Source organism: Electrophorus electricus, chromosome 11 (assembly GCF_041902795.1).
Source record: "Electrophorus electricus isolate QZ-2024a chromosome 11, ASM4190279v1, whole genome shotgun sequence".
Classification (NCBI taxonomy): domain Eukaryota; kingdom Metazoa; phylum Chordata; class Actinopteri; order Gymnotiformes; family Gymnotidae; genus Electrophorus; species Electrophorus electricus.
The window spans coordinates 1,975,001-1,999,000 of NC_137507.1; the positions used below are offsets into that span (position 1 = coordinate 1,975,001).

A 24,000-nucleotide genomic window follows, 5' to 3' on the forward strand; every position below is an offset into this window, starting at 1 on the left:
TTTGCCATACTCGTACACTCTCATGGAGAATTCCTACAGCAGGAGACACGCTTGCTAGGTCAGACAACATCACAAATACGGTGTCTAAGAACAACAGATGGCCATCAAATACTTCCTGACCCTTGTTTCAGCACACACAACTTCACAACCATCCACACTGGCACCAACGACCTAAGAGCAGAACAGGAGAGAGTAGAGGTCATCTGGTCTGCAAAGTGGCAGAGAGTCAATCCAGGTGTTCCAGTGTCGAAATGATCATCTCCACCCTGCTGCCCCACAAGAACATCCACCCTGACACCATCCAGAGAAGGAAGGAAGATCTCCACAGGCTGTGTCCTCCTGCCTAATGTACACCTGGCCAGCCATTCCCCCATAGCTCCACCGCTACCACACCCTCAGAGTAGCGCGCCTCTCCCAGGACCACGCCCCACATCAGCCTGGCCACACCCTCAGAGTAGCGCGCCTCTCCCAGGACCACGCCCCACATCAGCCTGGCCACACCCTCAGAGTAGCGCGCCTCTCCCAGGACCACGCCTCACATCAGCCTGGCCACACCCTCAGAGTAGCGCGCCTCTCCCAGGACCACGCCTCACATCAGCCTGGCCACACCCTCAGAGTAGCGCGCCTCTCCCAGGACCACGCCTCACATCAGCCTGGCCACACCCTCAGAGTACCGCGTCTCTCCCAGGACCACGCCTCACATCAGCCTGGCCACACCCTCAGAGTAGCGCGCCTCTCCCAGGACCACGCCTCACATCAGCCTGGCCACACCCTCAGAGTAGCGCGCCTCTCCCAGGACCACGCCCCACATCAGCCTGGCCACACCCTCAGAGTAGCGCGCCTCTCCCAGGACCACGCCCCACATCAGCCTGGCCACACCCTCAGAGTAGCGCGCCTCTCCCAGGACCACGCCCCACATCAGCCTGGCCACACCCTCAGAGTAGCGCGCCTCTCCCAGGACCACGCCCCACATCAGCCTGGCCACACCCTCAGAGTAGCGCGCCTCTCCCAGGACCACGCCCCACATCAGCCTGGCCACACCCTCAGAGTAGCGCGCCTCTCCCAGGACCACGCCCCACATCAGCCTGGCCACACCCTCAGAGTAGCGCGCCTCTCCCAGGACCACGCCCCACATCAGCCTGGCCACACCCTCAGAGTAGCGCGCCTCTCCCAGGACCACGCCCCACATCAGCCTGGCCACACCCTCAGAGTAGCGCGCCTCTCCCAGGACCACGCCCCACATCAGCCTGGCCACACCCTCAGAGTAGCGCGCCTCTCCCAGGACCACGCCCCACATCAGCCTGGCCACACCCTCAGAGTAGCGCGCCTCTCCCAGGACCACGCCCCACATCAGCCTGGCCACACCCTCAGAGTAGCGCGCCTCTCCCAGGACCACGCCCCACATCAGCCTGGCCACACCCTCAGAGTAGCGCGCCTCTCCCAGGACCACGCCCCACATCAGCCTGGCCACACCCTCAGAGTAGCGCGCCTCTCCCAGGACCACGCCCCACATCAGCCTGGCCACACCCTCAGAGTAGCGCGCCTCTCCCAGGACCACGCCCCACATCAGCCTGGCCACACCCTCAGAGTAGCGCGCCTCTCCCAGGACCACGCCCCACATCAGCCTGGCCACACCCTCAGAGTAGCGCGCCTCTCCCAGGACCACGCCCCACATCAGCCTGGCCACACCCTCAGAGTAGCGCGCCTCTCCCAGGACCACGCCCCACATCAGCCTGGCCACACCCTCAGAGTAGCGCGCCTCTCCCAGGACCACGCCCCACATCAGCCTGGCCACACCCTCAGAGTAGCGCGCCTCTCCCAGGACCACGCCCCACATCAGCCTGGCCACACCCTCAGAGTAGCGCGCCTCTCCCAGGACCACGCCCCACATCAGCCTGGCCACACCCTCAGAGTAGCGCGCCTCTCCCAGGACCACGCCCCACATCAGCCTGGCCACACCCTCAGAGTAGCGCGCCTCTCCCAGGACCACGCCCCACATCAGCCTGGCCACACCCTCAGAGTAGCGCGCCTCTCCCAGGACCACGCCCCACATCAGCCTGGCCACACCCTCAGAGTAGCGCGCCTCTCCCAGGACCACGCCCCACATCAGCCTGGCCACACCCTCAGAGTAGCGCGCCTCTCCCAGGACCACGCCCCACATCAGCCTGGCCACACCCTCAGAGTAGCGCGCCTCTCCCAGGACCACGCCCCACATCAGCCTGGCCACACCCTCAGAGTAGCGCGCCTCTCCCAGGACCACGCCCCACATCAGCCTGGCCACACCCTCAGAGTAGCGCGCCTCTCCCAGGACCACGCCCCACATCAGCCTGGCCACACCCTCAGAGTAGCGCGCCTCTCCCAGGACCACGCCCCACATCAGCCTGGCCACACCCTCAGAGTAGCGCGCCTCTCCCAGGACCACGCCCCACATCAGCCTGGCCACACCCTCAGAGTAGCGCGCCTCTCCCAGGACCACGCCCCACATCAGCCTGGCCACACCCTCAGAGTAGCGCGCCTCTCCCAGGACCACGCCCCACATCAGCCTGGCCACACCCTCAGAGTAGCGCGCCTCTCCCAGGACCACGCCCCACATCAGCCTGGCCACACCCTCAGAGTAGCGCGCCTCTCCCAGGACCACGCCTCACATCAGCCTGGCCACACCCTCAGAGTAGCGCGCCTCTCCCAGGACCACGCCCCACATCAGCCTGGCCACACCCTCAGAGTAGCGCGCCTCTCCCAGGACCACGCCCCACATCAGCCTGGCCACACCTATATGTTCCACATATAAGTTTACTTTTGCCAAAATTGTACAACAGTCATACCAATTACCATACCAAAGGATTAGGAATGAAATGAATGAAAAAGAAAGAGAAAGAGAGAGAGAGAAAGAGAGAGAGCGAGAGAGAGCGAGAGAGAGCGAGAGAGAGGACATATATTAGTCATACGTTTATCTGCCTAGGAGATACAGAGGGAAATTAGATAGACAGATCAATTTATTGATCCCAGAGGGAAAGTCAAGTGTCAGAGCAGCATGACAGAGAGACAGGATACATAAGAGCAACAGTTACATAAACACTAGCTGTGGTTAAAAAAGCTACAGTAAAAACACATAGCGCAATAAAACAAGCACAGTAAACAAGGTTAGAATACATCAAATGTGATGCTCAGTGCGCTGCGCTGCTCACTATAGTAAAACCTGACGGAATCGGAAATGAGAACAACGACCGCTATTTAAAGTGTAGCTATAGTGGCTGTGCACTGTAACCGCTACCACATATACATTATACATATTTATATAGTTCTACATATATAAAATTATATAAAATCAGACCGGCAGCTACTGGGGTCTGTCAGAGAGGTCGCCCGTGACCCAGAAGATCATGGCCTCGTCCACCTAAGTTCCATTCATCTTCTGCTCCAGCCTGAGAGGTCGGATGCGGTAGGTCGCGCGCCGTACCCCCTTATCAGCTAACTCTGGTGCAAAGCTTCACCTCTCTTTTGCCACGAATGTATTTTGGGCTTAGTCCGTGGCAAAGTAAACACAACGGACGTAAACATAAACATGAGTTCTGCTTTCAGGGGTTTGATGGACCCTGAGTGCTCAGGGTCGGAATATTGATTCAGCTCAGCATTGACATTTTAGTGCCACCACCCTGCAGGCTTGCACGATCTAGTCCCAGTGACTCAATGTGTGTGTATGTGTGTGTCTGTGTGTGTGTGTGTGCGCGTGCGTGCGTGTGCTGAGTTCAGAGGCATGTCCCAAAGGCTGACAAATAGAACGAACCAAAAGGAAACATCTGCATGCTGGCGTTTGTTTGACCTTTCCAGTCATGGAAAACCTGGCGCGGGCATGTCCGGCTTCACGGCTCTATGCCGTTTTGCTCAGATTTCCATGAAGGTTTCACCCCCGGGAGTGACGTGTACTGCTAATCGTCGGGCCATGTCGACACAGCGCCCAAAGCGATAGCCCACATTAGCGCCTGTGAATATGGACGGCTATGCTAAGAAGACAGCTTCGCTATGGCTGTGCCGTATGTACGGTTACCCCTGACACTCCATTTAGCGCAGCTATCTCGTTCGATCAGTGGCCACCATAAAGGAGGCTGTCTGTCCATTCGACACAGACAGCTCTGATTAGATGACACACCAACCCATCTGGACAGGGGCGCAAGGAGGTCAGACAAGATGGTCTCCCGTGTCTCTCAACCCCTTTCCCTTCGTCTGCTGTCCATAAATGGGCATGACCACGGGCTCACTCTCCTCTCACTCTGACTCACTGCCATCTCTCTCTCTCTCGTGCACCTGTCACTTGCTATCCCTTCATTTCTGTCGTCTTGACCCTATTCCCTTGTTTTTTGTGGCTTCTCTTCTCAATTTTCTCTTGTATTTAACTTGTGTCAGTGTGTCACCTCTGCGTCACCCTCCTGCCTTCTCTGTTCACACTCTTCTGAGCGATGTGGACTGACAGCGGGAAAGATGACGGAGTCACTGTGCTGCAAGCCTGGGCTGTCATGACTGGGCTACGTGCCGGCCAATTCCAAGCCATCAAGCTGGAAGGATCCAAACATTTCACCACTAGGGGGCACCTTTGAGCATTAATTATTCATGCGGGTTGCTAGAACACAGTCCTAATTTCCACTGCGGTCAGTGACTGATACCGTACACTAACAAATCCTTAAGCTGCAGGTCATTTATGCTAATGAATGTTGTGTTTCTGCCTTTGTTTTGGAAGAAGCGTAAAGTGTGCGTTTTTGAAAACACACATGAGAATAGACACACACAGGCTCAGTTGAGCAGTCAGAGGAGCTCACTTCCAGATGTCCAGGCCCAGGTCCAGCAGGTCATACAGTCAGGTGTGTCCACAAAGTTCCCAACCAGTTACATCAATCATTTAATCAACTTCAGGGTATTACAAAATCCAGGACAACACTCTGGCTGTACAGAATAACTGAAAGAACGAACACGCAAACGAAAATCAAAGCAAGGTCCTCTATATAGACTGTTCCTGTCAGGCTGTAAGTGGTGTAGGTGTAGCACCATCACATGGATGATGAGGAAGCTTCACTCCAGGATCTCGATCCACGCTCTGGATCTCACACTTTTAAACACAATAAGCACCACTATACCCATTTCCCCCGAAAACGCTTCACGTCTCCGTGCTTTCTCGCTGGCTGGCTGTTTGTTAGTCGAGACAAAAGTTCATTCATGCGAGCAAAGGATCAGAGTCAGTTTCACAAACTTAGCAGAAAGTTCAAATGCTCCCCCCCGGGGGAGGTGGAGAATTGCAGGAAAAATCCTCAGTGCGAGAACACTTAGGTTGATTAGAGGCTCACTGTAATGGGACATTAACTGCAACAGAAGGGCCAGAAGGAGACCCGTGAGCAACGGTTCAGTGCAGGAAGTCTCTAGGGAATGAGATACAATGGAAGCACCTGCGGGCTTCAGACTCAGCGTCAGACACTGCTCCATTTGACTTCCTCTCATCTCTTTAAAGTCCCTCGCAGTGGCCAATAACGATGCCACTTTGACTGGCCTTATGACCTCAGCCTGAGCCAAGCAACTACACGCAGCCGGCTAGCATCACGTGTGGGAGAATGACCCACATTTGATTCCTGTAAAGAGGATGTATAAATGTGTTTAAATGAATAAAAGTGTGTGTGTGCATGTGTGTGTGTGTGTGTGTGTGGTAAGGGAGTGAGAGAGGGTAATGAGTTAGCGTGTGGAGGAGGCCGTTCGTGACTGAGGAGGCTAAACTCAGGTAGTCACGCAGCAGGACTGAGGGTGGATGAGCAGTCATCATGCGTGTGGGAGGCTCCATAATTAGAGCAGAACAGTCCTGTGTTGAAGAGGGGAGGGAGGAGAAGGAGAAGGGGGGGTATACACACACACACACACACACACACTCACACACACACTCTCACACACACACACTCTCACACACACACACACACACACACACACACACACACACACACACTCACACACAGACACACACAAAGGACTCTGTAGAGCACATATGCACACACACACACACACACACACACAAAAGACTCTGTAGAGCACATATGCACACACACCCACCCCCACACCCACACGCGTGTGCGCGCACACACGCACAGGACTGTAGAGCACACATGCACACACACACACACACACACACACACACAAAGGACTCTGTAGAGCACATATGCACACACACCCACCCCCACACCCACACACTCCACACAACTCTGTGGAGCACACACACTCAAACCCATATACCCATGACCCACATATGGACACAGCACATAATAGAAGTTCATACGGGACAGACAGGAGGTTGTTCAGATGCTAAGAGTTCTGCTCATGGTACCCTCATGTTTATAGTCTCAGTGGGCTGTAGGAATGAACAGGGCTTCACCCTCTCGGGGTCTCAGTGATGAACCACACACCATTAAACAGTGTTGGGTCTTCTCAGCTGGTTTACTGCAGAAGTTCAGCAGAAGATCTCCTCATCGCTGTGACAAAATCTCACGAAGGCTGCGAGGTTATGAGGTGAGTTTGAACATTACACGCAAAATTATCCAGCGCTTGCACACCAAGAATACACACACGTGTATAGACCCATACTCACAGACACACACACACAAACTGTTCATTGGCTTCAAGACATGCAATTCCAGTGGGTAAAGACAGAGTGAAAGAACCCACTGCGTTGCCATGGAGACCCAAACCAAGGGAAATCAATTTTGCGTCTTACTTCGTCCATATCATTTCAGTGAGGCTGCTAGCCTTAGAGGAAGCTGGGACAGAAACAAAGCTTTCAGGTAGCTTCATCGGGCAGAAACCATTCGCATCTCAGGGCAACGTGCGATTCCCACGTCGTGGCCTTGGAATGTTGAAACGTTCACAGCGCACGTGGCAGCAAGCCCATTGGTATGCAAATGCATGCAAATAGCTTATTTATAGAGTGCTGGTCATCATAAGCGAGGGAGAAATGGTCCCATCCTAGTCCTTGCCCTAAAGCATATGCACATATATGCAAATGTATTCAAATGAACGCGCCCACCTTGGCCAAGTATTAAGAAGCCCTGTTACGTGAAGGTTCGTTAAACCCATCAATCTCTTTCAGGAGTAGAGGCACTGCATTTCTATTAAGCCTCTCTAGGGGTGGGAGTGTTGGTGCCTAATTGAGTTGCGTTTCCGACCCCTGTACCAGTTTGTCCCAGCCACTGAGTGATGGAAGCTCCTGGGCAGCGCAGGTTTGGCAAGAACAGCACATAAAAGGCTCTGGAGCAGAGTAGGATTCAAAAGCCATTTGATCTGGGGGTTGAGAAGCGTGAGGGCACGGCCCTAAAGGTTTGCAGGGTTGGGCTTTGTGTTGGATCAGCTGACATTGCAGCCACCAGCTCTGGTATAGGTCAAACGTTTGTGGTTCCATCAGAGGAAGTGTCCGGGGAGGGGAGGAACGGGGCGGAGCGGAGAGGAGGTAACACAGCGCCATGGGGCCACGCCCACCAGAGAGCCTTCCGCTGCACCACCGCATGCGGGATAGGACTGAACAGTGAGGGTAAGAGTTAAGATTATGAAATGTCATCACTGCACCTTGAAAAGTAAAACATGTGAAAATTTATAAGGATTTTAAAATATCAGAACTGTATCATGGTCCAGTGGAAGAAATTATACATTTATATTTGCTTTGTTACTGCCAAACAGTGCTGCAGCACCGTCCAACTGCACACCGTATGTTACAATCTCTCTCTCTCTCTCTCTCTCTCTCTCTCCCTCCCTCCCTCCCTCCCTCCATTTTCTCTTGTAATCTCTTCCCTACTGCCTCTGAAAAAAAAAAACAGTAGGACACACCTATGACCAGACCAGCTGGCAACTCCAACCTTGCTTTTCCAACTTCTGACATCTGTGTGTGTGTGTGTGTGCGTGCACATTAGTGAGTCACATTATAAAACGGCTATCCCGAGTGCACACTCAACCCATACACCTAGTGGATACACAACCCTAGAGCCTGAATGCAGAGAGAACGCTACTGTATTCCACACACCAGAGCAGAGTCCATCTGTGTCAGAGAGGTGGGTTGGGTCCAGTCAGCACAGGTGGGGCTCAGTTAATACCCCTGGCAACGAAAGCACAGATGGCAGGTGGAAAGAGCCTGAAACGATTCACTTAGGCAGATTTCCACTCTATCCACGGTGCCCCCTACAGGTGAGGCACCCATAGGGGCTACAGGTGCTGCATAATACCTGAAAAATCACATTCACACACAGTCACATCAGATTGGGCTGATTCAGCTTTGTGGTATGTGTGAGTGTCATATGCATGCTCTGAACCAGGACGTGTGTTCACACCAAACATCTCAAACTGAATTCAGAATCAGAGTGAGAATTCAGAGTGAGAAATCAGGATGCTCTGAGCTGTAGCAGTACTTGTGTGATTAGGGACTAACGTCTGATTCACATTTTTAAGAGTGAACACCTGATGTGTAATGTTATCATGGTCTGATCAATAAATCTGAGGCCTGGAAGGTATAACCACTTCCTGTTTGGATGGCGTACTGGGAGGAGGGACAGCAGCTCCCCAGGAGAAGTGTTTTTGGTGCGACTGTACAGAATGAACCCAATTCCACAAATATCAAAAGGCCATTTGGACGTGACAGACAGAAGCTGGGCTGAGTCTCAGAAACAGCGTTACTAAGAGGAGAGAGAGAAGCCCACATTAGTCATGCAGGACTTCAACCGTCAGTAACCTGCAGTAGCGCAGCTTGACCACCAGAGGGTCACCATCTCTAAGTTAATCAGGAAGGATAGAATAGCATCCGGTGGTCTTCGGGGTCTTTCTCAATGACCAACCATCCTTTCTTGTCTCTCTTTCTCTTTGTCTATTCAATCTGTGCATGAGAGAGAGAAAGAGAGAGAGAGTGTGTGTGTGTGTGTGCGTGTGAGTGTGTGTGAGAGTGTGTGTGTGTGCGTGAGTGTGTGTGCGTGTGAGTGCGTGTGAGAGTGTGCGTGTGAGAGTGTGCGTTTGTGCATGTGAGAGTGTGTGTGTGTGAGTGAGTGTGTGTGTGTGAGAATGTGTGTGAGTGTGTGTGTGTGTGTGTGTGTGAGTGTGCGTGTGTGTGAATGTGTGAGCATGTGTGAGAGTGTGCGTGTGTGTGAGAATGTGTGTGAGTGTGTGTGAGAATGTGTGTGAGTGTGTGTGTGTGTGTGTGCGTGCACTCACTGATCTCGAGCTGTCTCTGGATGCGCCCCTTACAGCGTTCCCTGTAGCTCGACTGCGTGGCGTTGTACTCTGACATCACCTCCACAAATTTACGAGACAGGGTGGAGTGCTACAAACCAAGGAGGAAAAGACGGACAGACGGAAAAAATTCAAACCACTCTCCAGAATTTTTACATTTTGGCACCATCTGAAAAATTCTAACTTCTTCTTGGAGAAAGAAACAAAATCACTGTGAAATACACAGCAACATGCCACAGCCTGAGGGGCAGGGAGAGAGAGAGAGAGAGAGAGAGAGAGAGAGAGAGAGAGAGAGAAGCAATACAAAAGCATAAATCAAAGCAATATAGACAGTACGGTTATGTGAGTATAGTTAGCTATCAGTCATCGATCCTTAAATTTTATTCCTCACATAGCTGATGTTCAGACTTCACCTTTTACAAAATTGTGTAACCCAGGTGCTAGTTAACATCTGACACTCACATCATAAACATTACCAAAGCATCTTTCCACCATTGAGCACCTCAATTATGGGATGTTCTACCTGACCCATCTAAATATGGGTCGTTATATATACGTACATCTCATATATAATCTTTAATTCAAGTCATCTCAAAAACAAGTCAAGACCGTGAGGAAAGAAAAGTCTGTGTCTTCCGGCTACACATCCACGCCATGGACGGAGCAAATAAGCAAGAGTCGAGGCTGCATCATACGAGGGGGACGGACGATCCTCCAGTGTGTTAGCAAGGACACGCAACGCCCCTTTCGCTCCACGATGGGAATTCCGGTATTCCTGCTGCATGTCCGACTCCTCTGAAAGCCGTCCAGTCAGCCCACCCCAGACTGGGTTAGCCGGACGAATGTCGGGTTTATTTGTTTTTAAACGTCACGTGTAATCTGATGATGTCTGATCGCAGAACAGCGCTGGCTCACTTGCCTGCGTCTTGCGTATCCTCAGGTCAGCTGACGAGCGGTTTTGGCCCTCCTCATGCTCGATGGTCTGCTGAATGCCTGCAGAGACATACAGAGGGTCACTGGGATTCAGGTTATCTTAATCTTCACAGGCGCCTGAGTTCAGTGATTCGTGCTGGTGGTCTTGGTGTCACATTCCCGTGAGACCCAGCAAGCTCATGGAGACTCACCGGTTTCTACACTCATAACTCATTCATGCTTCCAAATTTGTCACAGTTTTAAATGCCATAAGGTGCAAATCCTTCTTTCAGTAAAGGCTGTTTTTCTGCATTGTTCCTTGTGCCTCAATCAGTTTTATAAGAGTCCCATTATTTGATCCAGAATAGTTATGGGTAATTGAGTCCCTGCTGGGTAGTGACTAAGTGTTCTTGGTGTGAGAGTCCTGTTGTTGTTGTTGTGTGTGTGCGCGTGTGTGTGTGCGCTCACTCTTGTGGAGGTGCCACACTGCTTGTTCCCAGAAGGAGGTGGCTGTGTACATCCTGACAAGTCCAACAACTTTACATGCCTCAAATGTCAGCCCTCCAAACGACCTGCGCTGCTGACCTTTCTCTGCTCTTAACAGCGCCAAGCCCCCCCCTCCTGACACAACAGCAGCACAGCCCACCCATCCACACAGTCCCCAGCGCCGCCGGAGACGACAGAGGCTCGGACTGACAGGCTGTGGGAGGTTCCGGCCCGGGAAAAAGAGCAGAACTGCAGCGTGCCCCTCTGGACCTGTGACTAACCTAGAGCGCCGCTCACCGTACTAATGAGAGCAGTCTGGGTTTACCCAGATGGTCCGAGGTGGGTTGTTAAATACAGCTAAAGCTTTTTAGAGTGCTGAAGGCTAATCGCCACCGAATATCTGTTAGTTATGATGTTGTCGGGTTGAATGCTGGGCCTGATCTGTTTCTGCACTGCCATAACCAGCCACATACGGGTTCGGCCCAAAGTTTAAAAAAAAACCTTACTAACATTTCCCCAAAACCAGGTAGCAGAACACCTGCCTAATTCAACATGCACCGTTGCCATAGTAATAATAATAACACCCTTCCCACACTCTGATTTTAGACACCAAGCGGTTTGTGGCCATCAGCATCTGCTTTTCGTGTATGGATCCACGTTCCTTTTCAAGTTAGTCGCCACACTGCTGACTGAAGCCCAAACACGCACTTCTGCTTAGATTAGGATGTCATTAACCAGATGAAACCCCCCGCCATGTAGTTAGCTGGCGCTAGGCTAATTAGCTGACCTCACAGGCAAGAGCGTGATTGATGGGTTGCTGTGGAGAATGGTTCGAGGGGCCAGCAACTGACGCAGAAATGAAGTGGCAGCCGAAAAAGAATGAGCCGCAAATACCAGGGAAGGCAAAGACGCAAATACCAGGGAAGGCAAAGACGCAAATACCAGGGAGGGCAAAGACTCAAATACCAGGGAGGGCAAAGACTCAAATACCAGGGAGGGCAAGCTTTGATTTCTGACTGAGGGGAGAGACAGCATAGTTTCGCTAAGCCCATATAAAAGGAAAAACAGAAAGAGAGACAGACACACTGGGAGAAGCAGACAGACAATCTGGAATGTGACTCAGTTATATCTGAAGCATTTAACTGACAATTTTATCCAAAGTGACATGTACACACACACACAGACACACACACCACCTCCCCTCAACCCACATTACCACTAGAATCATCACCAACAATGACTCTGACCACCTGTGCCATTCTGCAGACAATCTTCAGCCACAGCGCATGGAGCCATTAAGACACACACACTCATACATACACACACACACACACACACACACACACACACACACACACACACACACACACACACTCATACACACACACACACACACACACACACACACACACACACTCACACTCACACTCATACACACACACACACACACACACACACACACACTCATACACACACACTCACACTCATACACACAGACACACTCACACTCATACACACAGACACACACACACACACACACTCACACTCATACACACACACACACACACACACACACTCATACACACACACTCACACTCATACACACAGACACACAGACACACTCACACTTATACACAGAGACACACACACACACACACACTCACACTCATACACACACACACACACACACACTCATACACACACACTCACACTCATACACACAGACACACAGACACACTCACACTCATACACACAGACACACACACACACACACACACACACACACACAAACACACACTCATACACACACACCACAAACACTATTCATCACCTATTAGTTAAGCAAACATCCAAAAATATCCAAGAGCGCTCAATCAATACTGGCTCAGAAGTGCTGGATTGAGAGAGAGAGAGAGAGAGAGAGAGAGAGAGAGGGAGAGGGAGAGAGGGAGAGAGAGAGAGAGCGGGGGGGGGGGGGTAGAGTGAAGGGTTTATTTACCTTTCCCAGCAGCCTGTCTTAATTAGTTATTTCAGTGGCACTATGGCATATTTGTATCTAAGGCGAGAGGACTCACTCTTTAACTTGGAGCGCACTTTGTTGGCCAACTTCTTGATGTCTGTCATCAGCTCTTCCAGTTCAGCTTTCGTTTCTGTGTAAAAACAGACACAGAGAGACAGTAATTAAGACTGATGACCAAACAATACATGGATCTCTCTGCAGTTCTCTAATCAGTGCCTCAAACACACGCCTAAGTGAGAGCAAATCCAGTGCAGTGTTTGTTCAGACATACATGTGTGGCATGTACATACGCAAACGCGTGCAATGTGAGAGCACTCGACTTGAGCCAGAGCTTCTGTGTGACCTCGTGTGCATCTAGGTGCACACAGTAACACAGCTCGATCCCAGGAAATGACTGCTCACACACACACACACACACACAGTTGGTTTAAAGTGAGCTTGTAGGGGTTGGGACTAGTGCGCCAAACTTCACTACTGAGCCTTCTGGAGGTGTCATGGGCTTAATTCAATAAAAGATTTATGAACATAATTTTTAAGTTGGTTATTTCAGTCATTTTCCCATTTTCCTATTTCAAGACCCACCCCACACTCCAACCTTTCCTTATATACAGGAAAACAGGAATGACTTTTAATATGAAGACTGTCATAGTCAGACATATATGCTACCCGCCTAAAAGTCTGTGTACCCATCCTGTCGCTCTCTCTCTCTCTCGCTCTCTCTCTCGCTCTCTCTCTCAATGTGCGCGTGTGTGTTTGTTTAAATATGAGCCATAAGACTCATATGTGGCTCCATATTGAGTAGAAGCTTAGCCAGTGACCATCTGTTTGTGACTTCCCCCCTCTCTCTCTCTCTCTCTCTCTCTCTCTCTCTCTCTCTAACCATCTCTCTCCCTCCCCCTCTCTCTCTTTTTCTGTAACTCTGAGTTACACTAAATTGTGTTTCATGTAGGTTCTCTATTGTAACACACTGATCACTATTAACAATGTCTCCCTTGATTTAGCCTTTATGCTTCTGACAGCTGTTTAAACATGAGAATAATGAAGATCTTTACGCTTCATTTCACTCAGTTAACCACATCTATCCGCTGACTCTTTCTTCGACTTTGCTCATTTTTCTCCATCCATCCTTTCCCCTGATCTCCCTCTCTCCTTTTCACAGCGGGCCGAGACAGGATGCAGACGTGGTAAATGGAAGGACGAGGTCGTGCAGACGAGGCCGGGCGGTTAGAGAGGGCCACTCGAACAGGAGGAAACGGAACCGTTAATCAGCTTTCAGATGACAGAGAGGGGGTGGGTGAGCGCGAGCACGAGCGCGAGCGCGAGAGGACAGAGACGGGAATAGCTTGAGACAAAAAAAGAGACAGATTGCGTACCAAGAACGAGGCGACAGAGAGAGAGAGAGAGAGAGAGAGAGAGAGAGAGAGAGAGAGAGAGAGAAAGCCTTGAATTTCTCACTCACAATGCTATAATGCACCAGTTGGGACTTCATCCATGTAACAGAATAATGTCGTGCACAGACCCAGCACCAGAGCTCTGGACATGTGCAGCGTCAGACTGCCGATGTGGGAACAGGTCGGTTTTGCCTTTGGCACCCTGATAAAACGGGCTGTTTCTGTGGGGGATGGTGTCTGCTGTGTGCGGGGAGACGGACCCTGTACAAACACCCTTGTGTGCCTAGTAGATCCCAGTGCTCAGCTGTTCAAACGCGTTGCCCTATTTGCGGCTCTCTAATTGGCTGGAGGAGCCGAAGCTTGTGGGCAGGCAGCATCGTGTCTGATCCCCCACGGCATCCCCAGAGCCTAGGCGATAGCCAACACCGCCTAATGGCTGCACGCTGCCGGGCGCGTACACGTCCAGCCAGGTTAGTCAGGCCCGTCCGGTGGCTGGTTCACGGTGCGGCCGCACCTCTGTACGTACAGCCATCACTCTGACCGTTAAGAGTTGCCCAGTCCATCAGTTCTGCTCAACCGTGAACACATTGTTTCATCCTCAAGAACAGACAGACCCCAAACATTACCAACAGGGTCTTTCTGGCATTTTAAAGGAGCTAGGGGTTTATCTAATAAATATATAGATATATGACTATAATTATAGTTATAACTATACTATAACTACTGCACTGCTGTTAAATACATAATTTGGAATTTGTAAAGCCATTTCTATTTTCGTTTCTATTATGTCAGAGTCTTATTCATTCTCGAAGACGGTGCTTTTCTTTCAAATATAACCTACAGTGAGTCTTTATTTCTAAAAAAAAAAATAAAAGCCATGTACATGTACAATGAGAAATAAAGTGATTACGGATCAAACGACTGGAGGTCCTCCATCTTGTTCCTGCAATAGGAATGACTGATGGACAGTGTAATTCAGTGGAACTGAGAATGTCGTTGAGAGGGCAGTGAGCTGTGGACTTGAAATCCCATAAGGCACTTGGAGAAGGGCCTGATGCACAGCATGCAGAGGAGAGCCTCTGTGTGGCTATGAATGCCAGTCGACATTTCCGACAGCACAGCAGTGTCAGCTGCTGTCAGAAGAGAAGAGTGTGTCTGTGCGTGTGCGTGTGTGTGTGTGTGTGTGTGTGCGTGTGATCACGAGGAGAAAATGACCAGCTCTCTGACTGGGATCCATAGCACACCGAACATCCAGAGGGTGTACCGCAGTTCACAAACCCACGTCATGCCGCTGGGAGGTACAGAACCGTGCGAGCGTGTCCATTTTCTCGTTCCAGGCAGACCTGCACGCCCGATGAACCCCAGGCAAGCGGTGCAGCTGGGGTTTGTTACATGCCGAAAGGAAAGGAGCTCTCAGGTCGTTGTCATACAGCTTCCGTACTTCGGACAGCACCGAGCCATCCCAGGAAAACGCTGACGTGTTCCTCGCTGCACTAGTGCACTTGCTTCGGCGTTTCACTCTCACCTTTGCATTGTCACTGGACAGCGCTGGAGTGATCGGAGTAAATTTTCCTCCGGACACACGAATGCTGTTTCTAAGAGGTTTCTTCTGAGACGCGTGTGGAGCAGCTCTGGCCCAAGCCTTCCAGATGACTTTCAGAATCCTTCAATAAAGCAGGTTCCTCCACTGGCATTCCATATTATTCCTCCGGATAGCGGAGGGTGGGGGTGAGAATCCGTGACGCGCGTGTTTTAGTTCGCCTGCTCTGCTCCCTCGCTTTCGTTTTGATTTCAGCTTCTGAAAGCCGACGGCTGGACTCCACACGGAGCAACAATAAGCCCACCATTGAAACCCCCCCACGCAAGGCCCTGATTAAATATGGAGGACAGACAGGTGAGAGATGGAGGCATGAGCTTTGAAGTGCTCACACACACACACACACACACACACACACACTTACATAAACACGCACGCTCGCACTCACACACACACACAAGAAGAGAGCTACAAATATAAAATGATGAAAGGGGTGTCCGCCTCTCCAGCTGTGTGCTGATGGCTAGATTTCTAGAGGTCTAGGGGTATAGGGATCTAGATTTCTAGAGGTCTAGGGGTATAGGGATCTAGATTTCTAGAGGTCTAGGGGTATAGGGATCTAGATTTCTAGGGGTCTAGGGGCATAGGGATCTAGATTTCTAGAGGTCTAGGGGTATAGGGATCTAGATTTCTAGAGGTCTAGGGGTATAGGGATCTAGATTTCTAGGGGTCTAGGGGTATAGGGATCTAGATTTCTAGAGGTCTAGGGGTATAGGGATCTAGATTTCTAGGGGTCTAGGGGTATAGGGATCTAGATTTCTAGGGGTCTAGGGGTATAGGGATCTAGGTTTCTAGAGGTCTAGGGGTATAGGGGTCTAGGTTTCTAGAGGTCTAGGGGTATAGGGATCTAGATTTCTAGGGGTCTAGGGGTATAGGGATCTAGGTTTCTAGGGGTCTAGGGGTATAGGGATCTAGGTTTCTAGAGGTCTAGGGGTATAGGGATCTAGGTTTCTAGAGGTCTAGGGGTATATGTTTCTGGGGGTGTAGGGGTCTAGGTTTCTAGGGGTGTAGGGGTCTAGGTTTCTATGGGTTTAGGGGTCTAAGTTTCTAGGGGTGTAGGGGTCAAGGTTTCTAAGGGTTTAGGGTTCTATGGATCTAGGGGTCTCCAAACTCTGGAAGTTTAAAGAAGGCTGAAGTGCAGAGAGACAGATGCATGAAGCACACATATTTGAACCTCAAAACAAATTGGTAGGGTAGCCTCAGTACAAACTCCGAAACACATACATACACACAGATGCACTCAAGAACACACACATATGCGCACACACACCCACACGCATGCGTGCACACACACACACACACACACACACACACGCGCACACACACACAATTTAGTTAAATATCAAACAATTCTGACCAAAAGCAAGAGTTGAACATCCTGTCAGATTCTAAGCTCTTGTATATAAAGCAATATAAAACATTATAAAACATTCCAGAGGCAGAATGTAAACAAGCAGACATCATGTGATCATTATCCATTTATTACTGTTAAAGCGATTCACTAGTTAGAAATGTCAGTTAGACTAGTTAGACTAAATTGCTTCTCGTATGTGTTTTTATTGATGTGTAGTGGAAGAGAGATGTTAGTGTGTGTGTGTTTGTGTGTGTTTATTGATGTGTAGTGGAAGAGAGATGTATGTGTGTGTGTGTGTTTATTGATGTGTAGTGGAAGAGAGATGTGTGTGTGTGTGTTTATTGATGTGTAGTGGAAGAGAGATGTTAGTGTGTGTGTTTGTGTGTGTGTGTGTGTTTATTGATGTGTAGTGGAAGAGAGATGTGTGTGTGTGTGTGTGTGTGTGTGTGTGTGTGTGTGTGTGTGTGTGTGTGTGTGTGTGTGTGTGTGTGTGTGTGCTTATTAGATTGACTGAAGTAGCACACTACTCCCCTGAGTACTGAGTACTGCAGTAATATGATGTATAGTCTAAACCTCTCGACTGATTAGATTCAGTATAATTGCCTCCAATTAAACTTTAATGAGAATCAAACTTCGAACTATTCCGAGAGGGCCAACACAGCGCTAACAACCTTACAAAAGCAAACAACCTTTTTCATTTGGATTCAACCACCTTCTAATTCCCAAAGACGTTGATTTTCTTGTTTGGCAGATAATGTACACTACAATACATAAAACGTACACTGTAACCGCCTTTACGCCCGTCCGTGGCAGAAACGATGCCAGGCTGACTGCACTCTCTGCGATCTCCATGGTAATGAACTCCTCTTCTGGCAAACACCCCCACCTTTCGCCCACATGCCCGCGACAGGAGGCGTGTCAGACGTGGGAGAGGGAGGGGTGTGTCATTTTACTGCCCATCAAGAGAAGTAACAACTGAGCTACGCTAAGGCCTAATATACGAGAGCAAGAGAAAAACGAGAGAGTGAGAGCGAGAGAGAGAGAGAGCAAGAGAGAGAGTGAGAGCAAGAAGGGGTGAGAGAGAGAGCGGGAGAGAGAGAGTGAGAGAGAGAGCGAGAGAGAGAGAGAGAGTGAGAGAGAGAGAGAGAGAGAGAGTGAGAGCAAGAGCGAGAGAGAGAGCGAGAGAGAGCAAGAGAGTGAGAGCGAGAGAGAGAGAGCAAGAGAGAGAGAGTGAGCAAGAAGGGGTGAGAGAGAGAGCGGGAGAGAGAGTGAGAGCAAGAGAGAGAGTGCGAGAGAGAGCGAGAGAGAGAGAGATAGAGAGTGAGAGCAAGAGAGAGCAAGAGAGTGAGTGAGAGAGAGAGAGAGCAAGAGAGAGCAAGAGAGAGAGAGAGAGAGAGTGAGAGCAAGAAGGGGTGAGAGAGAGCGAGAGAGAGAGAGTGAGATAGAGAGTGAGAGCAAGAGAGAGCGAGAGAGAGCAAGAGAGTGAGTGAGAGAGAGCAAGAGAGAGAGAGCAAGAGAGTGAGAGAGAGAGCGAGAGAGAGAGCAAGAGAGAGTGAGAGAGAGAGCGAAAGCGAGAGTGAGATAGAGAGTGAGAGAGAGCAAGAGAATGAGTGAGAGAGAGAGAGCAAGAGAGAGAGAGAGAGCAGGAGAGAGTGAGAGAGAGAGCGAGAGAGAGAGAGAGAGTGAGAGCAAGAGAGAGAGTGAGAGAGAGAGTGAGAGAGAGCGCGAGAGAGAGAGAGAGAGAGTGAGAGAGAGCGCGAGAGAGAGAGAGCCCCTTTCATTATCAACCTCTATTGATATGCCATTCAGTTGCATTTTAAACAGTCTTGTGCTTTTTCTAAATCTGTCGTGAGTTCTGTTTACCTCAGAATTGAATGTGACAGTTGGAAAAAAATCTAACTGAATCAGATGAATAAATCTCGAGGGGGTGGGACCACACGCTAATGTCACAGTGAAAACACACAAGAGTCATGGCTCCAACCAACGACTGCTGCATGCACGTGCAAGTAAAGCAACCTCGTCGTTCCACCCCACTTTCTTCTATGGTCAGGATTTAGTAACACCAACAACGTTCACCTCCTTTTTAGATCTGTTCATTTCTTGAACTGTGAATGCTGGTCTGGGGGAGGGCAGCAGCATTTTGTCAATCTGACCCGATTCAGTCTCTTGGGTGGTTATGATAGAAGGACCTCTCTGATTAGACTGTCAGCATCAAACTCAAAAACTGAGGAGCGAGAGGGAATTTGTTCACATGTTCCAAGCTTCATCTTTAGCAATAGCATAATTAAAATACTGGAAGCTAATATGAGAAGAGACAAATCCTCTTTATCAATAAAGCAAACTGCGCTACCTTAAGTAATCCCTGTAATGTTTTGGTCCAGTTTATAGATGAAATGACGCGGTTAGGGGACTAACAGGCTGAAAGTTTTCTGGAACGGTGTCAAGTCCGGCCAATAGTCGCGACATTAACAGATCACAAGCGGTCTCGTAAATGAGAATGTCTGCTCTATGAAACGTCGGAACACACTGCACATTTTTCAAACACGTTTAAAACAGTTATCAAACTGGGAAACAAAAGTCCTCTTGAAACATATTTATTGTTGTGTGGATACCGATTGTAAAAGAAATAAAAGATGAAAAAGAAGAAGAAGAAAAGATTTTAAAGAAGATATCAGATAGAAAGCCATAACTAATAGTCACTGAAGAGAGCATAAGGGGAAGCAAGCAGACCAACAGCCTTGGACCAGGCATCTGACCAGGCATCTGGCCAGGCATCTGACCAGACATCTGACCAGGCATCTGACCAGGCATCTGACCAGACATCTGACCAGGCATCTGACCAGGCATCTGACCTCAGCCTTCAACCATGCCCTTCATTTAGTGAGCGCCTGTTCAAATCCGTAAATGAAACGTGATACCGGCTCGTCCAGTATTACATGGAGATCCATGTCTCATTTTGATCAAGACGCAGGCCCCAGGAACACTTTAAAAGTTGTTAAATTGGTTTTGGTAGGATTCTGGAGATAAGAACGTGCTTTGCGTCCAAAGGTAGAAGACTGCACTTCTCCATTCCACACTACAGACTACAGACAGCTCACCAAGAAGATATCTGTGTGATGTTCTTAAAGCTATACAGGCAATTACAAGCTGGATGGATGGATTGATGGATAGAGGCATCGATGGATGGATGGATGGATAGAGGGATGGTAGGCAGGTAGGTAGGTAGGTAGTTGGATAGAGTTAAAAGTACACTCTATTTCAGTGCCATGAATGGCTAGAATCAAAAAACCAGAATGACTGAATTCACCTAACAGGACTGTACTGAAAGAACATGTGGGAGATGTCACTAGTGCTCAGAGGTTAAGGGGTCCCAGTGCAGACCAGGAGGAGAACAACAAAGACAAAGACAGCAGCATCCACGTACCTCCACAGGCCATTACGAGCCTGTAATGGGAGGAATAAAATCAAAGCCATAAACATATCAAATACCCAGCAGGCAAAAAACACTGGCCATGCAAAGAAGCAGAAGCTGGCGGCATCAAGGCCAAAAAAAATCCCCACAATGCACTGGGCACTCTATCCACGATCCAACATCGAAGCTTGTGTGCAAGCCAGAAGATGCGGGAAGGAGCTTCCAAAATGTGAGATCCGATGTACAGGATGAGACGCAAAACATCTATGAATGCATCTAAGAAATGGGATGCCATGTTTGAGTCTACTGCCTCCAGATCCCAGGAAGCTCCACGCTCCCACTGTGATCCTGGAAAATCACATTTGGAACTTGAATTCGTATTCCAGCTGTTAACAGCAGCCCGTCCACACGTCAGGGCTGGACACAGCCCTCCGGCCTTTCTGCATTATTTATAGCCCGAGACGCTGCGCCATCTGTGTTAACAGCGGCGCGATATTTGCACTATAAGGCTACAGCGGGTTGTAAAGCAAAGGGAGGTTGGGTTTCTTCGCCAGCCGCCACTGCAGAGACCGGCATGCCTTCGCCTTTTTGCACACGGTATCCGTGGCAGCAGCTCCACATCCGTGCCAGGAGGTCCCGTTAAGCATGTGGCAGGATTGACCTTCTACAAATGGGTGGAAATGGGTAGCTCCTCAAACCTACATAACATAACATATAAAGTGGCTATACAACAACAACAACAACAACAACACATTACTATATACCCTCGTGGCCCAGAGTCAAACCATTTCTGCTTCGTTCTCTTCTCCAACATCTAAGTTAACTGAATAATGGCCAGGCCTTTTTTAGCCAGAATAAGGTGGTTTTGAGAATCATACACACTGGAATCAAAAACCACTGGTATCCTTCCAGTCTTGCACATCTGAAGACCAGTACAAATTGAGCCGGCCCAGTGATTTATGAGGTAGCACAAACCCCAGGGAAAGAACTTCATGCTCAGTAATCGCAGTTTCACAGCGGGATTCTGTTAAACAGGACTCAGTGAGCGAATTCTGTCCTTTGTGACTTTGGCTTGTTGGTCTGCAGCCTGTCATTACACTGCCCCGAACCTTCTCACTGGTTCCCCTCTGAGGCATTTCAGCACCTCCAGACAAAGGCAAGGTAGCACCCTGGGGTCTAAATACCACACCAAGACCACATTTACACATGTTAACAAGCCCGTCCTTAAGTCCGTGAACAACAGTCTAGCTGTCACGGGTCACAGAGTAGCTCTGAAATACTTTGGGTTTAACGGCGGAATAATTCGCATTAAAACGAAGGGGCAGACATATTTGCGATAGGAAAAAAGCATTACTAAGATATACTGTAGCTAGCCTTTGAAGGAAAATGTATCATCCAACTCTAAAATGACTATAAGGGGCTGGCTGTGAAATATCCACACCACTACACCTGAAAAGCTCCTTGGTAAATCAAGTCGAATCGATAGTGCTATTCGCACAAATAGGCTTAGGTAAATCATGTAGAACAGGTTTTGTTCCTGTTGCTAATGGGCTGAGGGCATCGGAACACACTCCAGGAGTACTTCCAAACTCTAGGGATGCAAATCTAGAACCAGAGGAAGGAGGTAAAGAGGTATCTTCTGGGTGACACGTATAGGGGTGAAGTCTCTTTGGTAATTAGTATATGTTGCGCCGTCATCAAAAGGACAAAGCACGAGCACAGAAGCAACAGTGCATAGCGACAATTCATGATATTCTTTCAACTGGTGCCTAATTACAAGGTCTTTAAGACTGATCTGGAAAAATACATGAAAAGAGTGTCAAATGCACTGTGTACTTCACAGTGTGGCTGTCAGAAAAGCGGCAGTAAAAGCAGAGGGTGGAGCTCCAACCGCGCCTCACGCCCAGACCTCACAGGTGCAGAGCTGAGTGACGGTCTTCAGCACACGGGCCTCTTCTTCAGGAGGTGATGGGCTCCTGCAGTGGAGTGTAGAAAAACATCAGGGCAAAAGGCAGCTTCCATCTTAATCTCGTTACCCTGAGAGCTGTCTCATCCGGCCCGCTGACCCGGCGTGTCTAAGAGCTGCTGCTCATTATGTAAGGCATGACCTCACATCTGTGTCTCTCCCAACTCTGTAACATAACTGCATGCATGCAAACTCAACACTTCTGTGGGGTTTCATGATTCTTTCAGCCTTAAGAGTGTGGTCTGTATATGAGAGGGAACAAAGCTAAAGCCTAGTGATGAAGAAGAGCACACAGAGGAAATTTAGCTAGTTTGATCTGCTAATTAGATTAGGCTAATTGGATCTGCTAGCTGAAAATTACTGACCATGATGAAGAAATGCAATGTTGGAAATGAGCCTTTAATGTGGCATTATAAGGAAGCCTTAGACGAAACAAAATGCACAAATGCCTCATATGTAAGAAAATGACTTCCATCCCTCGCTGAAAATGAAAAATGGAAGTGTAATTTCATAGTCTTAGTTTAGTAAACAAGTTCATAGTGCGACTAGGATGACCTTGTGAATGGAGGAAACCAAGACATCTTGTGATGGATACCATTGTGGTCAAGGGTGTTTTAGAGTTAGATAACGTCGAGCTGATTGAGATAAATGCTTCATACAGGAGAGACCGGAGAGGAGATGGGACCTGCGTGTGTGTGTATGTGTGTGTGTGTGTGTGAGTGCAGGGTGTATCATGGCACCTGATACCCCAGCGTAGGAGCATTTTTGTTTGTGCACAAGGTCCTCTCACTGTGCCTGCGATGCTATCATGCCCTTAAATGGAAACATCCGCGTGGAAGGCAAACGGCGGAAGGTGCTTGCCAACGAAGCTGATAACAAACGCCCCGCTGCACGTGACCTGAGCAGCGTGGTGCCCTTCTCACGAGATACCAAAGTTCCCAGGAGTCCCGACACAGGCTCTAAAGAGCCCGAAGAGACCAGGACCAGAGACTGCAACGCGTCCATTAAGTGTTTTCACTACGAAGGGACTTGGAGAAGTGCAAACACACCTGCCTTTTCGCCCAGAGAGTGACAGAGACGTGTGACCTGAGGAGCTCAGGAATGCGTCTCCTGTTCTTTACACATCCGTGCCAGCGCACAAACTTCAACCAAAATGATCAAACAGAAGCGCCTGCACATTACATACGGGGAGAAGGCATATTACTATGAGCAGGATAATGAGACTCCACATCCATAAAGCTACACCCCTCATTCCCACAGCAACACACAGCGCCTGCTTACTGTCCCTGTTAAGATAGCGTTGCCATGGCAGCACTTCATTTGTTTGGACTCAGCCAATCGCTAGGATGTATCGAAGCAAGAGGCCATGAGTACAAACTACTTCTAATCAGCACTTTAATATATGTGAAACTTCTGGGCAAGTCCGACGGATCTGGAATGTAATTAAAGCCCGTGAGAAAAGAGAATCTGTCTGCTGCAAATGTTCAGCTTGTCGTAATTTACGTGAGTGGAAGGAACCGTGAGCTTGGATTTCACCCCCAGACATTCATTACCCCCCCCCACCCCCCACCCCCCCCACCCCCACAAGACACGGAAGCCACACCTACAACAGCAAATGTTCCTACTAACCTCTA

General features: G+C 49.4%; 1 protein-coding gene across 4 annotated transcripts in view; it reads right to left on the minus strand.

Moving 5' to 3' along the window:
* Positions 1-24,000, minus strand: part of LOC113583022 (syntaxin 1A (brain)) — a 66,529-nt gene that overhangs the window by 13,900 nt on the left and 28,629 nt on the right. For all 4 annotated transcript variants that reach the window (XM_081723544.1, XM_081723546.1, XM_081723545.1 and 1 more), the window contains exons 4-6: positions 12,702-12,776; positions 10,148-10,221; positions 9,211-9,319 (exon numbers count right to left, since the gene is read on the minus strand). In XM_081723544.1, the coding sequence (XP_081579670.1) occupies positions 9,211-9,319; positions 10,148-10,221; positions 12,702-12,776 (258 nt within the window). The remainder of the gene's footprint in view (positions 1-9,210; positions 9,320-10,147; positions 10,222-12,701; positions 12,777-24,000) is intronic.